Source organism: Schistocerca gregaria, chromosome 2 (genome assembly GCF_023897955.1).
Source record: "Schistocerca gregaria isolate iqSchGreg1 chromosome 2, iqSchGreg1.2, whole genome shotgun sequence".
NCBI classification, from domain to species: domain Eukaryota; kingdom Metazoa; phylum Arthropoda; class Insecta; order Orthoptera; family Acrididae; genus Schistocerca; species Schistocerca gregaria.
In genome coordinates this window covers 522,241,931-522,257,310 of record NC_064921.1, presented here as the reverse complement: position 1 = coordinate 522,257,310, position 15,380 = coordinate 522,241,931, and the positions used below count along the sequence as shown (strand labels likewise).

Here is a 15,380-nt window from a genome sequence, read left to right as displayed (position 1 = left end):
CTGGAAACATAACATACAAGAACTCTTCCACAAGTTTTTTCAAATATGAACTGAATCAATAGCAGGATTTAATGTTATTTCCTCCAACCAAATTTTCAAATTGTGAGCAAAGAAATAGCTTGTTGTATTGTTAGCACTTACACAATATGGAGTCATACGTCACCTGAGTGTCTGAGGAGAGCCTAATAATTGTATCAAGCTCAGCGACATATGAGGAAATTCTGATCATGTCTGGACACTAGTACTGCTTGCCCAGCCCAATCTGTACCTACTGCTTTCCCATTTCTCTTTGCAGCTATTACACTCTTCAGTGCTTCCCTTCTGATTGGTGATCCTTTCCCATCATCATCCACATAATTCAAGGATTTGGGTTTCAATTTTTTGTTGGTCTATCAGTGTCATACAGCTCCTAATATCTGTATTCATACATCAAGTAATGTAGAATTAATCCCCAAATGATCACTGTGAGTACATTAGCACTACTCAGAATTCTTTGTTAGTAAACTTTACAAAAGTAGCTTTCAGTGGCTGCTTCTGCCTGTTAACGTATAACATGAGTTGTTCCACACAATGGGATTTATGTAACACAATGTCAATGAACAAATAAGATTAGGCCTAATCTGAATTCCATAATGACCACCTTTTTTAGCACCAGCAATCTGCATGCATTCCAAGTTTATTTTTAATGCTGTGTGCAGCAAACATGCCACATGCTCATAACTGTATATGTTCATATTCTTATATAATGCAATGGATTACATTAATTCTCTTCCATGAAGTTGTTATCTTTTACACCACACTGTAAAGTCATGCCAACTTTAAAGGGGATAGAAGATGCAGTTTAATTTAATGTACTTTTTTCTCTCTCTGAAATTAGTGGATATGATTCAAAGGTCTACTCATTGGGCAGAGATGCTTGCTGAAGTACCTCCCATTCAAATATTGCTAAAATTGTGATCTTAACAGTCTCTGTTCAGAGCTTGTATCTACTAATTGCACAGCTTCCAAAATTAGGAACCATATCCTAATTTTGTTGTTATTCAGCTCCCAGGCTGAGAGAGAATTACCTGGTGTGAGGATAAGTCATTACATCTCAGAATAGTAAATCAAATGTAATTCAATTGAATGCACTGTCCTCCTATTGTTTCTAGACTGAAATTAGCAAATTTTATAGTTTTCTCCAATGAATTTTACTTTTGATACAAAATGGATTTTTGGAAGCAGAAGAGTAAGTTACAATGACAGGATAAAACATACGAAAAACCATGAGCACTAAAAACAATTGCAACAAAATTATTAATGAAACAAGTTTCTACAATCATGTGTGGCGTATGCACTGAAAATGGTTTTCATAGATGGAAGCACTTGAATGCTAACTGGCTCCCGGAGAGTGCTTTAGGTGAGAAGTAGTAATGTTCATTAATCTGGCTACAATAACAAATAAAAACTATGTTTCTTAAAATGTACACACAAACAAAAAGAGCAAAAGATGATGAGTTGCCTTTATAGACACTTTCTTTATATGTTCTAGATGTTTTTGAATTTGACATTTCACTACAGATATAGGAAACCACTCACCTTATGCAATGTTGGTTTAAGAAATGGTCCAGCACTCTGCACAATCCATTGCAGTGTTCTCAATGCTGCAGCACATGTGCCATGATTGGCAGTTTCATCATATAGCTTTGTACGTGACCAAGAAGATTCTGATGATGAAGCAGAACTTTCTTGACCTAACTTCAACTGTTTACGTTGTTGTTTAGTTAGATGACGACCTCTGGCCTTTGCTGCCTGTGATGTCATGGAAAATATTTTTGAGTCATGCAGAATAATGTATCAAACATACACAATGGTTTCAGTATACCACCAAATAAACTCTGAGTTTCATTACATTTAATAGATGAATGAATCAATACTAATCAGATTATACACCAACCAAAAATACACTACATAAATTACAGTATAACTTAAATTTTATCATAAAAACAAGTGCGAGTGCACGCTCACGCACACACACACACACACACACACACACACACACACACACATTGGGATAATACACAAGCCCAAACAAAATTTTACTGAATTATTTGTGTATGCTAAACTGGCAACTAACTGCTTACAAAGGAATTAAGATATCACCTATAAGATAATTTAGACGACTGTTATTTACGTAATAAGTGAAGGATGTACCGAAAGAGTTACTGCAGTATGACTTATTTTCACATCGCCCAACAGTAAGCCAATGAGCTCATCAGGTGAAGATATTTCTACACAACTTCCAGCCTTTGCTACTTTCAACCACAGTGTGAAAGTGTTGTACGCTTCTTTCCGCAACAGCCTGAAAAAAAAGTAGTTTCTTGTTGTAGGGTATGTTCAAAGTTTCAGAAACAACAAGTTTACAACTAACATGCAAAATTTACAAGGCTAATATTAAATAAAAATAGAACACATTGCAATTTAAAATGTTCAAAAATTTGTCTCATTAACCTTCTTTCATTTTTTGTTTGCTTCTTTGAAGTATTAAACAGAAAAGATTTGCTATTTTATCTCTTCACATATCATAGCTACCTCTCCATCCCCTTACATATTCACAGAGTACTTGAAGAAATGTTTCAGCAATCAGGTGATATTCCTGTGTGTCAGATAATACCTATTTAACAATGTCAATATATCAACATTAATTTACAGAATGAGATTTTCACATTAATTTACTTTTTTTCTGTAGTATTTAATGTGAAAGAATTGCTTTATTTAATGAAATTAACAGCAACTTAAGAAAAAAAACGAGACCAGTTTATGTTTCCTGAGCGAAGATGACCATTCTGCTGCAGACAATAAAATTTCCAAGGTTCTACAAAACAAACAAACAAGCCACACAAACTGCTTGCATCTTCATGTAAGCCATTTCATGCCGTATTGTTTCAGTCTATGGCTCTTTACTGTACTATGAAGTACACAAGACGGAAAACATCATTTCAATGCTTCTAAGGAACACTGAATTTCAGTAACTATTTCTGTGTACCAGACGTAGGTTTATACTGATATTGCACTTTCATAATATGTTCTGTGGCGTTACCATTACTAAATCTCAACTGATATGAGAACAAATACAACTGTTGTAAGGTGAGACAACACATGGTTAAACAGCTCTGGGCTAAAAAATGAGCTCTACATTGGCTTGTTTTCGAGTGTGCACCAGTGGGGCAGTCATTAATGAGGAGTCTTCTTGTGTGATTCAGGTCTGAGAAATCCAAATAGTGTACTCAAGTTTACAATCATGTGTCAAAAGAAAGGTGAACATTTATTCGCACATAGGCAGTGTCATCCAAGATTGAAGAATTTATAAAGTTTATATTTTATTTGAATCTCACGGCATTATTTTATTACTTTGTTTCAACAATAACTTTCAACAAATAATATAATAAACTGACAGTGGCATAACAATCTGTTGTGCTTAACGAACTTTACCCAACCAATCACTATATAATATTAATGACACAACAATTCATCATCGATATGGAGAAGGGTAACTACCAACAAGGTGAGACAGTGCAGCAGGATCCTTGTAACTTGGAAGCAATTGAATGTCATACACCCACACAATCATGTGTAGCACTTTGTTTCACCCAGATGGTGGCAGCAATGCTTCAGGGCATGGACTCAATGAGACACTGAAAGTGGTGGGGAGACATCCTGATCTCTAACTATGACCACTCAAAACGACACACACAATTCATGGTGACTGCTTTAACTAAAATAAGGCAGATGGGCACATACTTCGCAGTAATGTAACTTGAAAGGGGGGGATGATAACAGTTTGAGGGCACATGACAGCAAGGTCTTTAGTGTGTGTGTGTGTGTGTGTGTGTGTGTGTGTGTGTGTGTGTGTGTGTGGAGTGGAGGGAGGGGGGGAGAAAGTGGGTATGAAAGCAGCTTCAAGAAACTTCCTAGCAGATTAAAACTGTGTACCAGGCCAAGACTCAAACCCAGAAGGCAATGTTTTGGGTTCACTTCCCAGTCTAGCACACAGTTTCAATCTTCTAAGAAGCTTCAGAACAGCATACACTTCAAGTGATCCTCAAACTATCCTGGCACAATTTAGAGGTTATGGTGTGACACACTGCCTTGAAGTTGCTGTGAATGGGTGTGTTAGCTGTGCTAGAGAAAGACACCTATCAGTTGTACCAAAACAATATAAAGTAATATCCCCTCTCCAGAAAATACAAAACCTATTGCTGATCACTGACTTGACTGTGAGTGGCATACCAGTGGCAGGTATGGTAGGCATGAAGGCCTTGTATGGGAGAGGCAGAGTGTGGAGAGAACTCAGTGTACTATATCTACCCACAACCAACAAGTTTTGTTTTATATGCTATTTTCCACAGAAACTGAAACAGAGCCTGTGCAACATTCTTCATCTACGGGAATCCTGCAGTGTCTTTTGTTGGCAGATACAAGCGCAAAAGGAGTTGGGGTCTGTTAATCATTGGCAGATCTAATGCATGCAAAATACCTCTTAAGGAAATGGCAGCAAGGGATACGCAGGGTCATCTTGTGCAATCTGTGAAGAAGACTCATTCTACTTGTTGAAGGGAAGTGCCACTGTGGGATCAGGATGCAACCAGCTGCAGATTGTGGCACTCATTGTGTGGTGTAACATGGGTTTCTTTGGAACAGCATGGTCCACTTTTGTCCTCTTTGGCTGATGAAATATGTCCATGAAAACTGAAAACATGGTTTAGGTAGTTGGTAAGTGTGTAACTTTCCACTGTGCACACCCTAGTTTGATGCACGTGCAGACAGATGCAGAAGGAACTTGTCTTAGCATATTGGCAAAGCACGATGGCAAATGCGTGTCTCGACCTGCTGTGGAGGTCCGTTTATGCTTGGTGTCACAGCTTGGTAGTGCTGTGGAAATAGAGCAGAAAAGTGGTGCTGGCAGGAATGAAAGCAATGGAACAGCTAAAGAATGTCACTGCAGCCACACATGACAAATCTGCAGTGAAGTGTTGTAAAAATACATTTCGCTGGTTTTGTGCACTGGTGTCAAAACAGACCACCATTATTTACACGCTATTAAGTGAATGTGTTGTTGCCTATAGTGTATGTTGGTTACTAGCCAAACATGGAAGGCAATTTATCAGAAATACTAAGAAAGTTAGCAGAGTTATCTAATAGTATTACAACCCAAACAGAGGAGGTAACTACAAAAGCAGACAAAATTTCTAATATGGAAGAGATCTTATTAAAGTTACCTAAGGAGTTAGTCAAGCAGATAGAAAAAACAATGTGACTTATTCAGGAAGGTGGTTTAAGAACAGTTTAAATAGTTAAACAATAAAATGCTACACATATAAGAACTGTCAAACTAGGAATTCTACATAATCACAACTCAGATATGCAAGGCCAATTAGGGGTGTTAAAGTACAAATTTTGATTAAGTAATTGTGCCCCAACTGCTTTCACCAGTTTGGAGGAGCATCTACAAGAGTTAGCTGAACAAAAGTTAAAAGAGAAAGCTGGATCCACTAGTGCTACAACAAATTCTTTGGGTGATACTCTACAACACCAGAAGGAAATTCAAAAGTTGTTGGTTGATGAATTTGGGGGAGGGGACCAAACAGCGAGGTCATCAGTCCCCAGAAGTTGTGGCATGCATTAGAAAATACCCAAAATAACCATTAACAATTCCTGAATATCAGGTGAGTTAACAGAAGAACTGCATCTACGAATTTATCAAAACAATTTCCAAAGTACAAACCTGATGGGAAGGTATTTTCTAGGTCATTACCTAAGAAGTGGGAAGCATGCAGGAAAATATATTTTGAACTTTGTTATTTGGCATGAGAAGTGGTAGAATGGGGAACGGCTCATTAAGAAGATTTTAAATTGTGGAATGATTTTCAAGAAAAATTCAAGAGGAAATACTGGTTGTCCAGTACACAACAAAAGTTGGCAATAGGATCATTAGACCCAAAATATAATAACAGTTCTTGAGTAAGTTTTAACACGTATACTGGATGACATTTGAATCAATCTAAAAATTCAGATAATCCAATAGAGATATCACACTTTGTCAAAGTATTGGTTTGCAGATTACCACACTATGTAAGAAAAGAAAATTTGGTGTAGAGGATGGCCAACAGTAAGTGATAACCTTTGTAGAAAGCTTAGACAACTTAAACAAAGAGCACACTAAAGATATCCAAGAAGAATACCGAGGCACCAACAACATGAAATTTAAGCGTTTCCCAAACCAACTTGTAAAGAAAAGAGAAACTAACTTATGCCATGTTTATAACAGTGGCAACAATCAATGTGCAGAAAATGTCAGAACTGATTTAATTTCATCAGATAACATACAGCTGCAAATGCCTGTAGCAAACACAGCCAACAATGATACGGGTAATGCAATACTTATAAATGCACCCATCACAAATAATGCAGTGCTTAAAGGCAATTATTATTATTATAACAGAAAATGTGGAATGTCCTGGGACAGTGGCCAATCTCCAGGATGTGACAACACAATCACAAGCCCACTTACGCTTTGTTGTCACGGCTTGGTGGTGCCGTGGAGGTCAAGGAGAAAAAGGGGGCTGGCAAGAATGTAAATGATGGAAGTACTAAGGACCATGATGAGAACCGTTATTCAGTGTTTGATGTCAAAATGTTGAACATATGGTGTGATGTGAGCTACAACTTATGAGAGCTCTGCATCACCTGACCCATTTTTGATCATTCTGAGATACAGAGTCCTAAAGTTAAATGAGTGTTGAAAAATCTGCAGTTGAGATACCAGAAATATTCAAGTATATGTATGTGAATATTTCTGGTATCCCAACTGCAGATTTTTCAGCGCTCATTCAGCTTTAGGACTCTGTATCTCAGAATGAACAAAAATGGACTTGTACCACTACTGAAATAAGCCCTTCATATGTCACATGGCTTCCTGGACGTAAAGGTAAGTTAACAAAACAAGAAATGTGCATACCTATAAGCACTGGAAATTTTCAGTTTATGCAAACTTCGTTAATAGTGCTTAATGTTAATTTACAAAGATTATTTGGGATAGAATAGTTACTGAAGTAAAAAGTTACTTAAGATTTGATGTAGAACTGTTGTTTTGGAAATTTTACTATTTGTCAGCTAGTAGAACCTTCTGGGAATGGATCAACAAAATGTACTGGTAAAAAATATGTACTTAATTACAAATGAAAAACTGCTTAGCAAGGAAGGAGCTACGATTGATATGTAGATTGGTTATGATCAAATTTGTAGTAAAGCTTATCAATCTATTCTCTTAGGAGAGTAGCAGAAGAAAGATTTACACAATACTATATGGAAATATAGATCAATATGTGCATACAAACTAGGAGTAATATATGATTACATTTAACAATTCAAAATAAAAGATGAAAATCCATTCTTTTGTAAACCCTATCCATTATCTTTAAGCCTATGGCCTAAAGTACAAGAAAATAAATAAAATGACAGACAATCAAATTACTGAATATAGTTTAAGTGTCGTCCATTGTTAGTTATTAAGAAAGCCACTGGCAGGGTGCACCTGGTCTTAGACATACACTACAATCGTGAGTGAGCACATACAGTGTTATAAGGATCTCTACTCCATGTAGTAGAAATGGATAAGAGATGAAAAATTGAATCATTTGTTCCTGGAGATAAACAAGTAATTCAAATGCAATATTCTCATGTTCACTTTGTATTGGTCATTACCACTAAAATAGGAAAGCAATACACAATTCACAAAGAATATCTGATAGCTAATTTTACTCAATTTGTGCTGCTCTCACAAGAACTGAACACATTTTTTTAGAATTAACCAAAAATTTTAACGTATGACATACAAATGTGCCCATGATATCTACCTGTCTTTTTCATACACATTTTCTTTGGATAAGACTCTTTTATTGCCATCACAATTTGATGAGACAAAAGTTGTCAGCTAATTACACTAGCCGCATATTTGTGAATAATTGTGGGTTTAGGTTACAGGGGGTTGGGGGTAGGGAATGAAGCAATAAGGCTTATGAATCATAACAAAAGTAAAATACTTGCATCACCATGAAAGAAAAGCAGAACAACAGCCAAAATACAGCTACTTCATTTGCAAGTGCAAACATGTGAAATCAAATTCTGCTGCTGGATAACATTCCATACTGTGCTGCTCCACTTCGCCTAATGTTGATAAAGCAGTTCCATATTTTGATTCCTTTTCTGTTTTCCACTACAATTAAATTACCAATATAGTCTAGATATCACTCTGACACACGAGCAATGCGACATCTGCGACAATGTGACACCTCGGGTTCAGTGTCATTGACCGTCCTCCATAGAGTCCCAACTTACCCCACCTGATTTTCATCTGTTCCCTAAACTTAAAGAACACGTTCAAGGACTTCACTTGCATAGTGAGCACAGGTGAGTTTGTGGCTCTGACAAAAAAGTCAAATGTGCTACAGAGACGGTACTGGCAAACTAGTCGCTCGTTTGGAGTAATGTGTTCATCACCTGTGTCACTCTGTTGAGAAATAAATATGTAGACATGAAAAATAAAGATGCAGGATGATAAAATTTGTTATATTTTATGTTTTCACATAAAAAACTCAGATGCATTACTTTTCAGCATCCCTCATATCTACACACCACTCAAGTTCATACTCTTTTTCACATAAATTTTGTTCCTGGCCCTCTCCACTTGAAGAAATCTGTGCGTTCTTCACATGTAGCAGTTAAGATTATGACATTTAAAACAGCAATTTTAAAGTTGTTTAGCACATGTAAATACTTTTTTTAACAAAAATCTTTGTACTTTAGCCTTACCAATTACACACAAGATGGTATCTCATTATTTGTTTCTCACATCTATGTTCCATATTATTTGAAATCGCTTGAAGCTGAGAGGCATAAGGCAAGAAGGCAAGAAGGCAATCAGAGAAAACAAATTATACAATGGATGTTATAAAAATTAAAAGAAATATGGGAGTCAATTTTGAGGAAGTATCTGAATAGAAGCTATAGTCTGCATTATATAATGCTTTTAGGTAGTTTAGCTTACAGCAAAGAGAGTAAAAATGTGTTCACATTTATTTCTGCTGTATGTGGAGCAAGATAAACAAATACAGGAACTCTGCAGAAGCATTAGGAAGCTCTACATTCACTTATAGCCACTATCTAAACTCTTACAAGAAGTGGAGAAATTATATAAACAAAACAATTGAAGATACTTTTAACAAACAGAATTTGAACAAATTTGCCTTATATGAACTCTTAGACACAATAAAAACACTGGTGTTTATAACAGCATGTTGTCCACATGCTAAGGTCATACAATAAATAATGCAACATTTTTTTCCCTCAAAGCATGATGGCTCTATTCGTAAATTAATACATCATCATGTTGTTCTCCAATTCTTTAGCTACAGAACCCTATTTTTCAGAATAATCTCCATCCAGTTCTATGACCTTAAGACACCTTAATGTGAGAGCATGTACCAGTCCCAGACACTACATCCATGGCTTTATCAGGTGAGGGTAACTACTTCTTTAAGAAGATGATGTGTGGTGCCATTTTGTTTCAGGCTCAAATTGGTGAATTCATATTTTTTGTGACAATGTTTGACTAAAAATGGTCACCATCAGCCCCATAATGAGCAAGGTATTTGACTTCTTGGTTGGAAATAAGAAATTCCGTGTTTCGCTGTTTTTGGAAATTCAACTGCTAATGGGGTGTAAATAGGGCCTCACTGATTCACCATTGCCCAGACCAAACCACTAAGGATAAAAACCTCAAATTTGGAGATAGTGATGATCTTATAATGCAGGCATCATTTAAGAACAGATTTTTTGAAATTCCACCCCTATGGGGGAGAAGTAGGGGATGAAAATATTTGGAATATATGTCACTATTAAGGAATTTTGAAGACACAATTATGAAAATTGGTATCTGGTTTTACACTGTTTGCAATGTGTTGCTTTACACATAAGCAATGGGCATAATGATATAAAAATTCGAATAAATAAAAATATAAAGTTTCAGACCCTACAGTCAATGTGAATGAAGCAGCAGGTGCTGAGCTAGTTATTAATAAATAAGACATGAACAGCCATCATTTCTATTTATTAAAAACTACAACAGTGTGGATTATCAACTGGAATACTGTCCCGGGAAGCCTGAAAATAAATTATTGTGTACCAACATTAAGAGCATTAAATAAATAAATAAAATTGTTGCTGGAAATGATTTCATCAACTGGTTTGTTCCGGGTAACACCTGGAAAGATTTATGTCTGGGTCATTAAGGTCACCATCATCAGGAACAGTTTATGCACTGGTTGGGACCATTTTACACATAAGCCTCTCCATTTTTCTAAGTCCTCCCATCACAGTTCTACTAACACCTTTTCAAGAAAGGCTGATTATTTCCACTCCTATAAGGATACTTCCTTTACTATCTATCAGATCTCTCCCTTTGTTATTCTTGCCACTACCACTCCGTTTCTGCCAAGTTTCATGCCTGTAATCTTGCTGAAATCCCTATTCTTAATTCCCCAGGTTTGAGAAGCATGGGTGAAAACAAGTACATAGTAAGATCAATGTTTTATTCCCTTTCTCTTGCATGAGATAAAGTTATTCCACACCTTTCCCCTGCCACTTCTCAGAAATGTGATTGATTGTATGCCTCCCTCATCAACTTCCTCATTATTTCTTCACACCATACAGCGGAGATGCTGTCACAGGTAGGCACAACAAAAAAGAGTGTCACAAATAAAGCTGGCGCGTGTGTGTGTGTGTGTGTGTGTGTGTGTGTGTGTGTGTGTGTGTGTGTGTGTGTGTGTGTTTTGTCTATTTTTGATGAAGGCCCTACCAGCCAAAAGCTTTCTTTGTGACAGTCTTTTTGTTGTTCTTATTTGCAACTCAGCAGCTCCGCTACATGGTGAGTGGCAACTTTCCCTTTCATAATATAGTTACACATCATCCTGGATTTTCCATTGTTTCATTATTTCTTCCATTTGTTTTCACTACCGTAGCAAGGTATTTGAAGCTGTTAGCTTTCAGTAGTTGTTCCACTGCCAGCTTAAGTCCTGGCATAATCTTCCTTGCCTTTATGGTCATGATCATTAACTTTATTTTACTTGCATTAAATTTCATAACACATACAATCAAATCACTTCCACCCCTGCAAAACTGCTGCTGAACTTCGCCTTCTTTACTCCCACACAACATGAAGTTAGCAGCAAAGGCCATTAAGTTACTATGCTCTACAAATGTTTCTGCCACCATGTGCATTTACACCACCTGTGACAACCAAACCCTGTCACTGTGGTCTGGGAAGAAGAAAAACAGAGAATTTTAACTATTCTGTAGCATTTGTATTTAGGTGGAAATTTTACTAAGGCATATTTAAACGATTAATGTCTATTATACTCACCCATAAGGCCTCTCAGTTCCATGTGGCCAGTGTTTGTCATACGATGTCCACTTCAGTGTTTGCAATACAAATTTACAGATGAGAGAACCATACTCCAACAAGTTCTGGCCACAGCTGAAATCAAATATACATTAAATAGTCCACAGTATTTTTTATGGATAAAGAAGGGAGGAGATGGACAGAGAGAGGTGAGAGGAGTAGACAAGTGACAAACACGTACGACGGCGAAGCTGAGGGTATAAAGCTAGTATTGAAATAAAAATCATAACATTAATTTTGTTTGCTTCTTTATTTTATTTTTTAGGAAAATAAGAAACAATCTCATAGATTATTAGTAGGCAGGTAAAACACTATCCAATTCAGGTATTGTCAGGTTAAATGACATTGAAATAAAGCTGAAATTTAATATGTCTCTCTTACAATCTCATAAATATGTTTAAAATCCATTGAGAAATTTCACACAAGCATAGCTAAAAAGTAGAAAATAATTATCTGAATAAAAATAAATTTTTAATATACCACATTTTAAATAGCCCCATAGAGATGCTTAAACCCATATAGAAAGTCCTTAAATATATAATCATGGATTTTAAATAGCTATGAAAATTCTTATAAGATTTATAACAAACACCATAGGCCACATGGAATACACAGCTGATGGATGAGTAGTTCACCTTACTCTTATCTATTGTGTAGCCCCCCACATTTTCGTTTTAAATCTTACAAATATTTTTATAACTATTTAAAAAATCACAAATTTTCAGAACTATCTATTTAGTGTTATGATTCTGGATGGGTTAGAAGCAATTATTTAATACTCTTATAGTCCAGTTTAAGATTAAAACTTTATTTTTATTTACATAATTATTTCCAATGACTCACGCTGACAGGAACAACATAGAAGCAACATTCTGCAAAGAAAACTCAAAATTACTTAAAGAAATATGGCAATCAGCCACTTCTTTGTGCAGCTTTATTTTATGCAAAGATGCATTTTGGGCTTATACCCTATCTTCTATTTGCGTAACGTATTCAGGTCTTCATCTGCATAACATTTTTCCTAACTGCGTTTTGAGTGTTGCTGCTGCCTTGAGCAAGATTGTAATTCCTTTAATACCACATTTTCCAAGTTGTCTATGTTTTATTAATAGTTAAGTGTACTTACTTTTGTTCTGTAATTTGTGACTCATTTTTCTCCTTTTGTATTGATACCACAGTCATTTTTATGTTCAAAAATACACTGATGCATTGTGGCATTCACCACATGACTCTCTAATGCATATGTTTATATAAGAAGTTAAAGAAAGCTAAGCTCAAATTAAAGTCTTCTTGCACCTTTTAAAACCACTACTGTAATGAGTTGCATAATGTCACTCCCCTCCCCTTACAAGTACTGGTATCACACACTTACACACAGTTAATGCATCGGCACACTGGACTAACATTTTAGAATGAATAAAGCAAGAAATAAATGACTTATATGATATGCAGTTATTGAAATGTCATAGAAAGAACAAAAAATTATGTCTTCTTACTACTGATCCCCCCCACCCCCGCACCAAAGGACTTTACTTGATGTGTAGGTTGTATAAGTGTTTACATAAATTTCTTAAAAATATTTTGCCGGGTAGTTTTGTTTGATCATTTAGGATGTCATTTGGCCATGTGCACTTGAGGGAATGCACTTCTATTTCTTCAAGTAGGTTCACGTTCTTGGCAAGCTGCAGTACTTGTCGGGTATGTGCTACATCTGTAACTTAACAATTATCTTCAGCACCATTTAACGCAAAAGTGGAATAACCTAAGTATTTTATACAAAGGCCATCCATGTCTTAGCAGAATTATACACTGATATTTCTTCCCATTTTGCTTACATATATCTTCGGACACGAATTGCAAGTAAGCTTGCACATCCCTGATCCATTATATGGCTTGCTGTTGTTTTTAAAACTATGGGAAACTTTCATTTACTTTTTTATTTGTAAAATAGCTCATTCTTCTTTGGAAAACATTTGCCATTTTATATGAGTTTTCCTAAATATGACATGTTCGCATATTTTTCTGTTAGCCATAATACGGCACTATTTGATGTTGGTTTGGCTTTGTTATTGGTTATATGGGAATATTATTAACTTTGAACTGTAGCCATAAGCACTTGCTTCAATGGTGTGTTATTCTTTGGTATTTTTTGTGCATTTAGTGTAACACTGTTCTTCTGTAAAAAAAAAATTCAAAAACAAAGTTACATGTTGTCTCAATTTTTATTTAACATCCAGGTTACCATTAACCACTGTTATTATATGAATTTGTCATATTTAAGATGTTCGTCACAGCTTGAATGCTGCTGTATGAAAGTTTCATCACAAGAATTTTCCCAGCAATGGAAGGAGAGGTAACAACAAGTAAACTGCATGACTGTCCTGACAAATTACAAACCTCAACACATTTTCTCCAGGAGAGAAAGTGAGACACTGTTGATAAGAATTTATCTGTCAAATGTTATTTGGTTAAAAGCTCCCACAGTAATTCAAAATTAACAATGATATGACTTCACTACTTTCTTCTTCATTTTATGACAAACATACTGTAAATGTTAGTTACAATATTGTAATAAGTATTTCCAAATCTGAAGGAGTGAATATAGTTTGAATGTTTTCTGTATAACAGCAGCACTTCCTCAAAATGATTTATCACATTTTGAGTAGTCCAGTAAGAAACTTCACACATGACAATATTAAGTATCACTATTAAAAGTGACAATAAAGTAATTTTTTATCATTAATGCATAGCTTACCACATTATTAAAGCTCCCAGTAATTTAAACATAGCAATATGCATCTGAGGTATCAGACATCCCACAATTAGCTTATCTGCAGTAACATGTTTTGATATAGTGTTGCTATTAACACCAAAACCCCTCACAAAAAGGTTTACGAACAGTTGTGGCATCACTCTTTTAGCAACAGGAAGCTCACGTCTGAAACAACAAAAATACAATGCAGTAATCAGTAACCCACAGGCTGTATCACTAAAGTCTTATTTGTTACCCTTAAAAATATGTTGTTTTAGTGAATGTGTAATCTTCATAAAAATGTGTAGAAGATAGAAAAAAATTGTATTCTGTCTAGCATTATCAATATGATCATTTTTTTTTACCTGTGCCATTTACTTTTAACAAAACTCCATTTTTCCTACATATGTACTGCAACAATTATTAAACTATAAACTGTGTGTTCTTTATTTTTCTAACTTCTTTTCCAGTACATCACACAGCTCACTGATTACATAACAGCATGTAGTATGGTATCAATCTACATAGTTTATTTTCGTAACTGTATTTTTTTCCCATTTTCCATTTTTAAGTGGAAATGCACAGATTTTCAACTCTCCCGGTTGATTTCTATTAACATCCTATACATAGCTGATACTTGTAATTCGAAAGAACAGTCACCGTACACATATAATTTCGGTGATCACAAGCCAAGGATCATTCCTGCGTGAATGCACACATTCAAACTCGTGGGAACAGGCCTTGCCACAAGCATTGAGGTTCATGGACAGGGAGTACTACTCTCGTAGTGTGTGGTGTAAGTTGGGAATGTGGATCTGCTGGGGGGCATGCTGGGGTAAGTCCACTCAGCCATGTTAATTCATGTGTTCTGGGTGGCATAGGGGTTAGAATGCCTACCTAGTAAGCAGGAGATCCCGGGTTCGAATTCAGGTCAGGCACAAATTTTCAATTCTCCTCATTGATTTCTATCAACTTTCCATACACAGGTGATGTTTGTAATTCATTGAAATTTCATACTATAGTTAGTTTCTCTTAACCTCAAAATTCTCCATTCCACAACCACTCACTCTTGCTCACAACTGTTCCCATTATTTTTTTTTTTTTTTTTTTTTTTTTTAAATATCTCACCAA

The 15,380-nt window shown here is 35.7% G+C and overlaps 1 protein-coding gene across 1 annotated transcript in view; it reads right to left on the bottom strand.

Annotated features, from left to right (window-relative positions):
* LOC126330094 (uncharacterized) overlaps positions 1-15,380 on the bottom strand; it is a 103,246-nt gene that overhangs the window by 28,237 nt on the left and 59,629 nt on the right. The window contains exons 8-11 of the mRNA XM_049996330.1: positions 14,253-14,435; positions 11,459-11,572; positions 2,194-2,341; positions 1,579-1,791 (exon numbers count right to left, since the gene is read on the bottom strand). Of these exons, the coding sequence (XP_049852287.1) occupies positions 1,579-1,791; positions 2,194-2,341; positions 11,459-11,572; positions 14,253-14,435 (658 nt within the window). The remainder of the gene's footprint in view (positions 1-1,578; positions 1,792-2,193; positions 2,342-11,458; positions 11,573-14,252; positions 14,436-15,380) is intronic.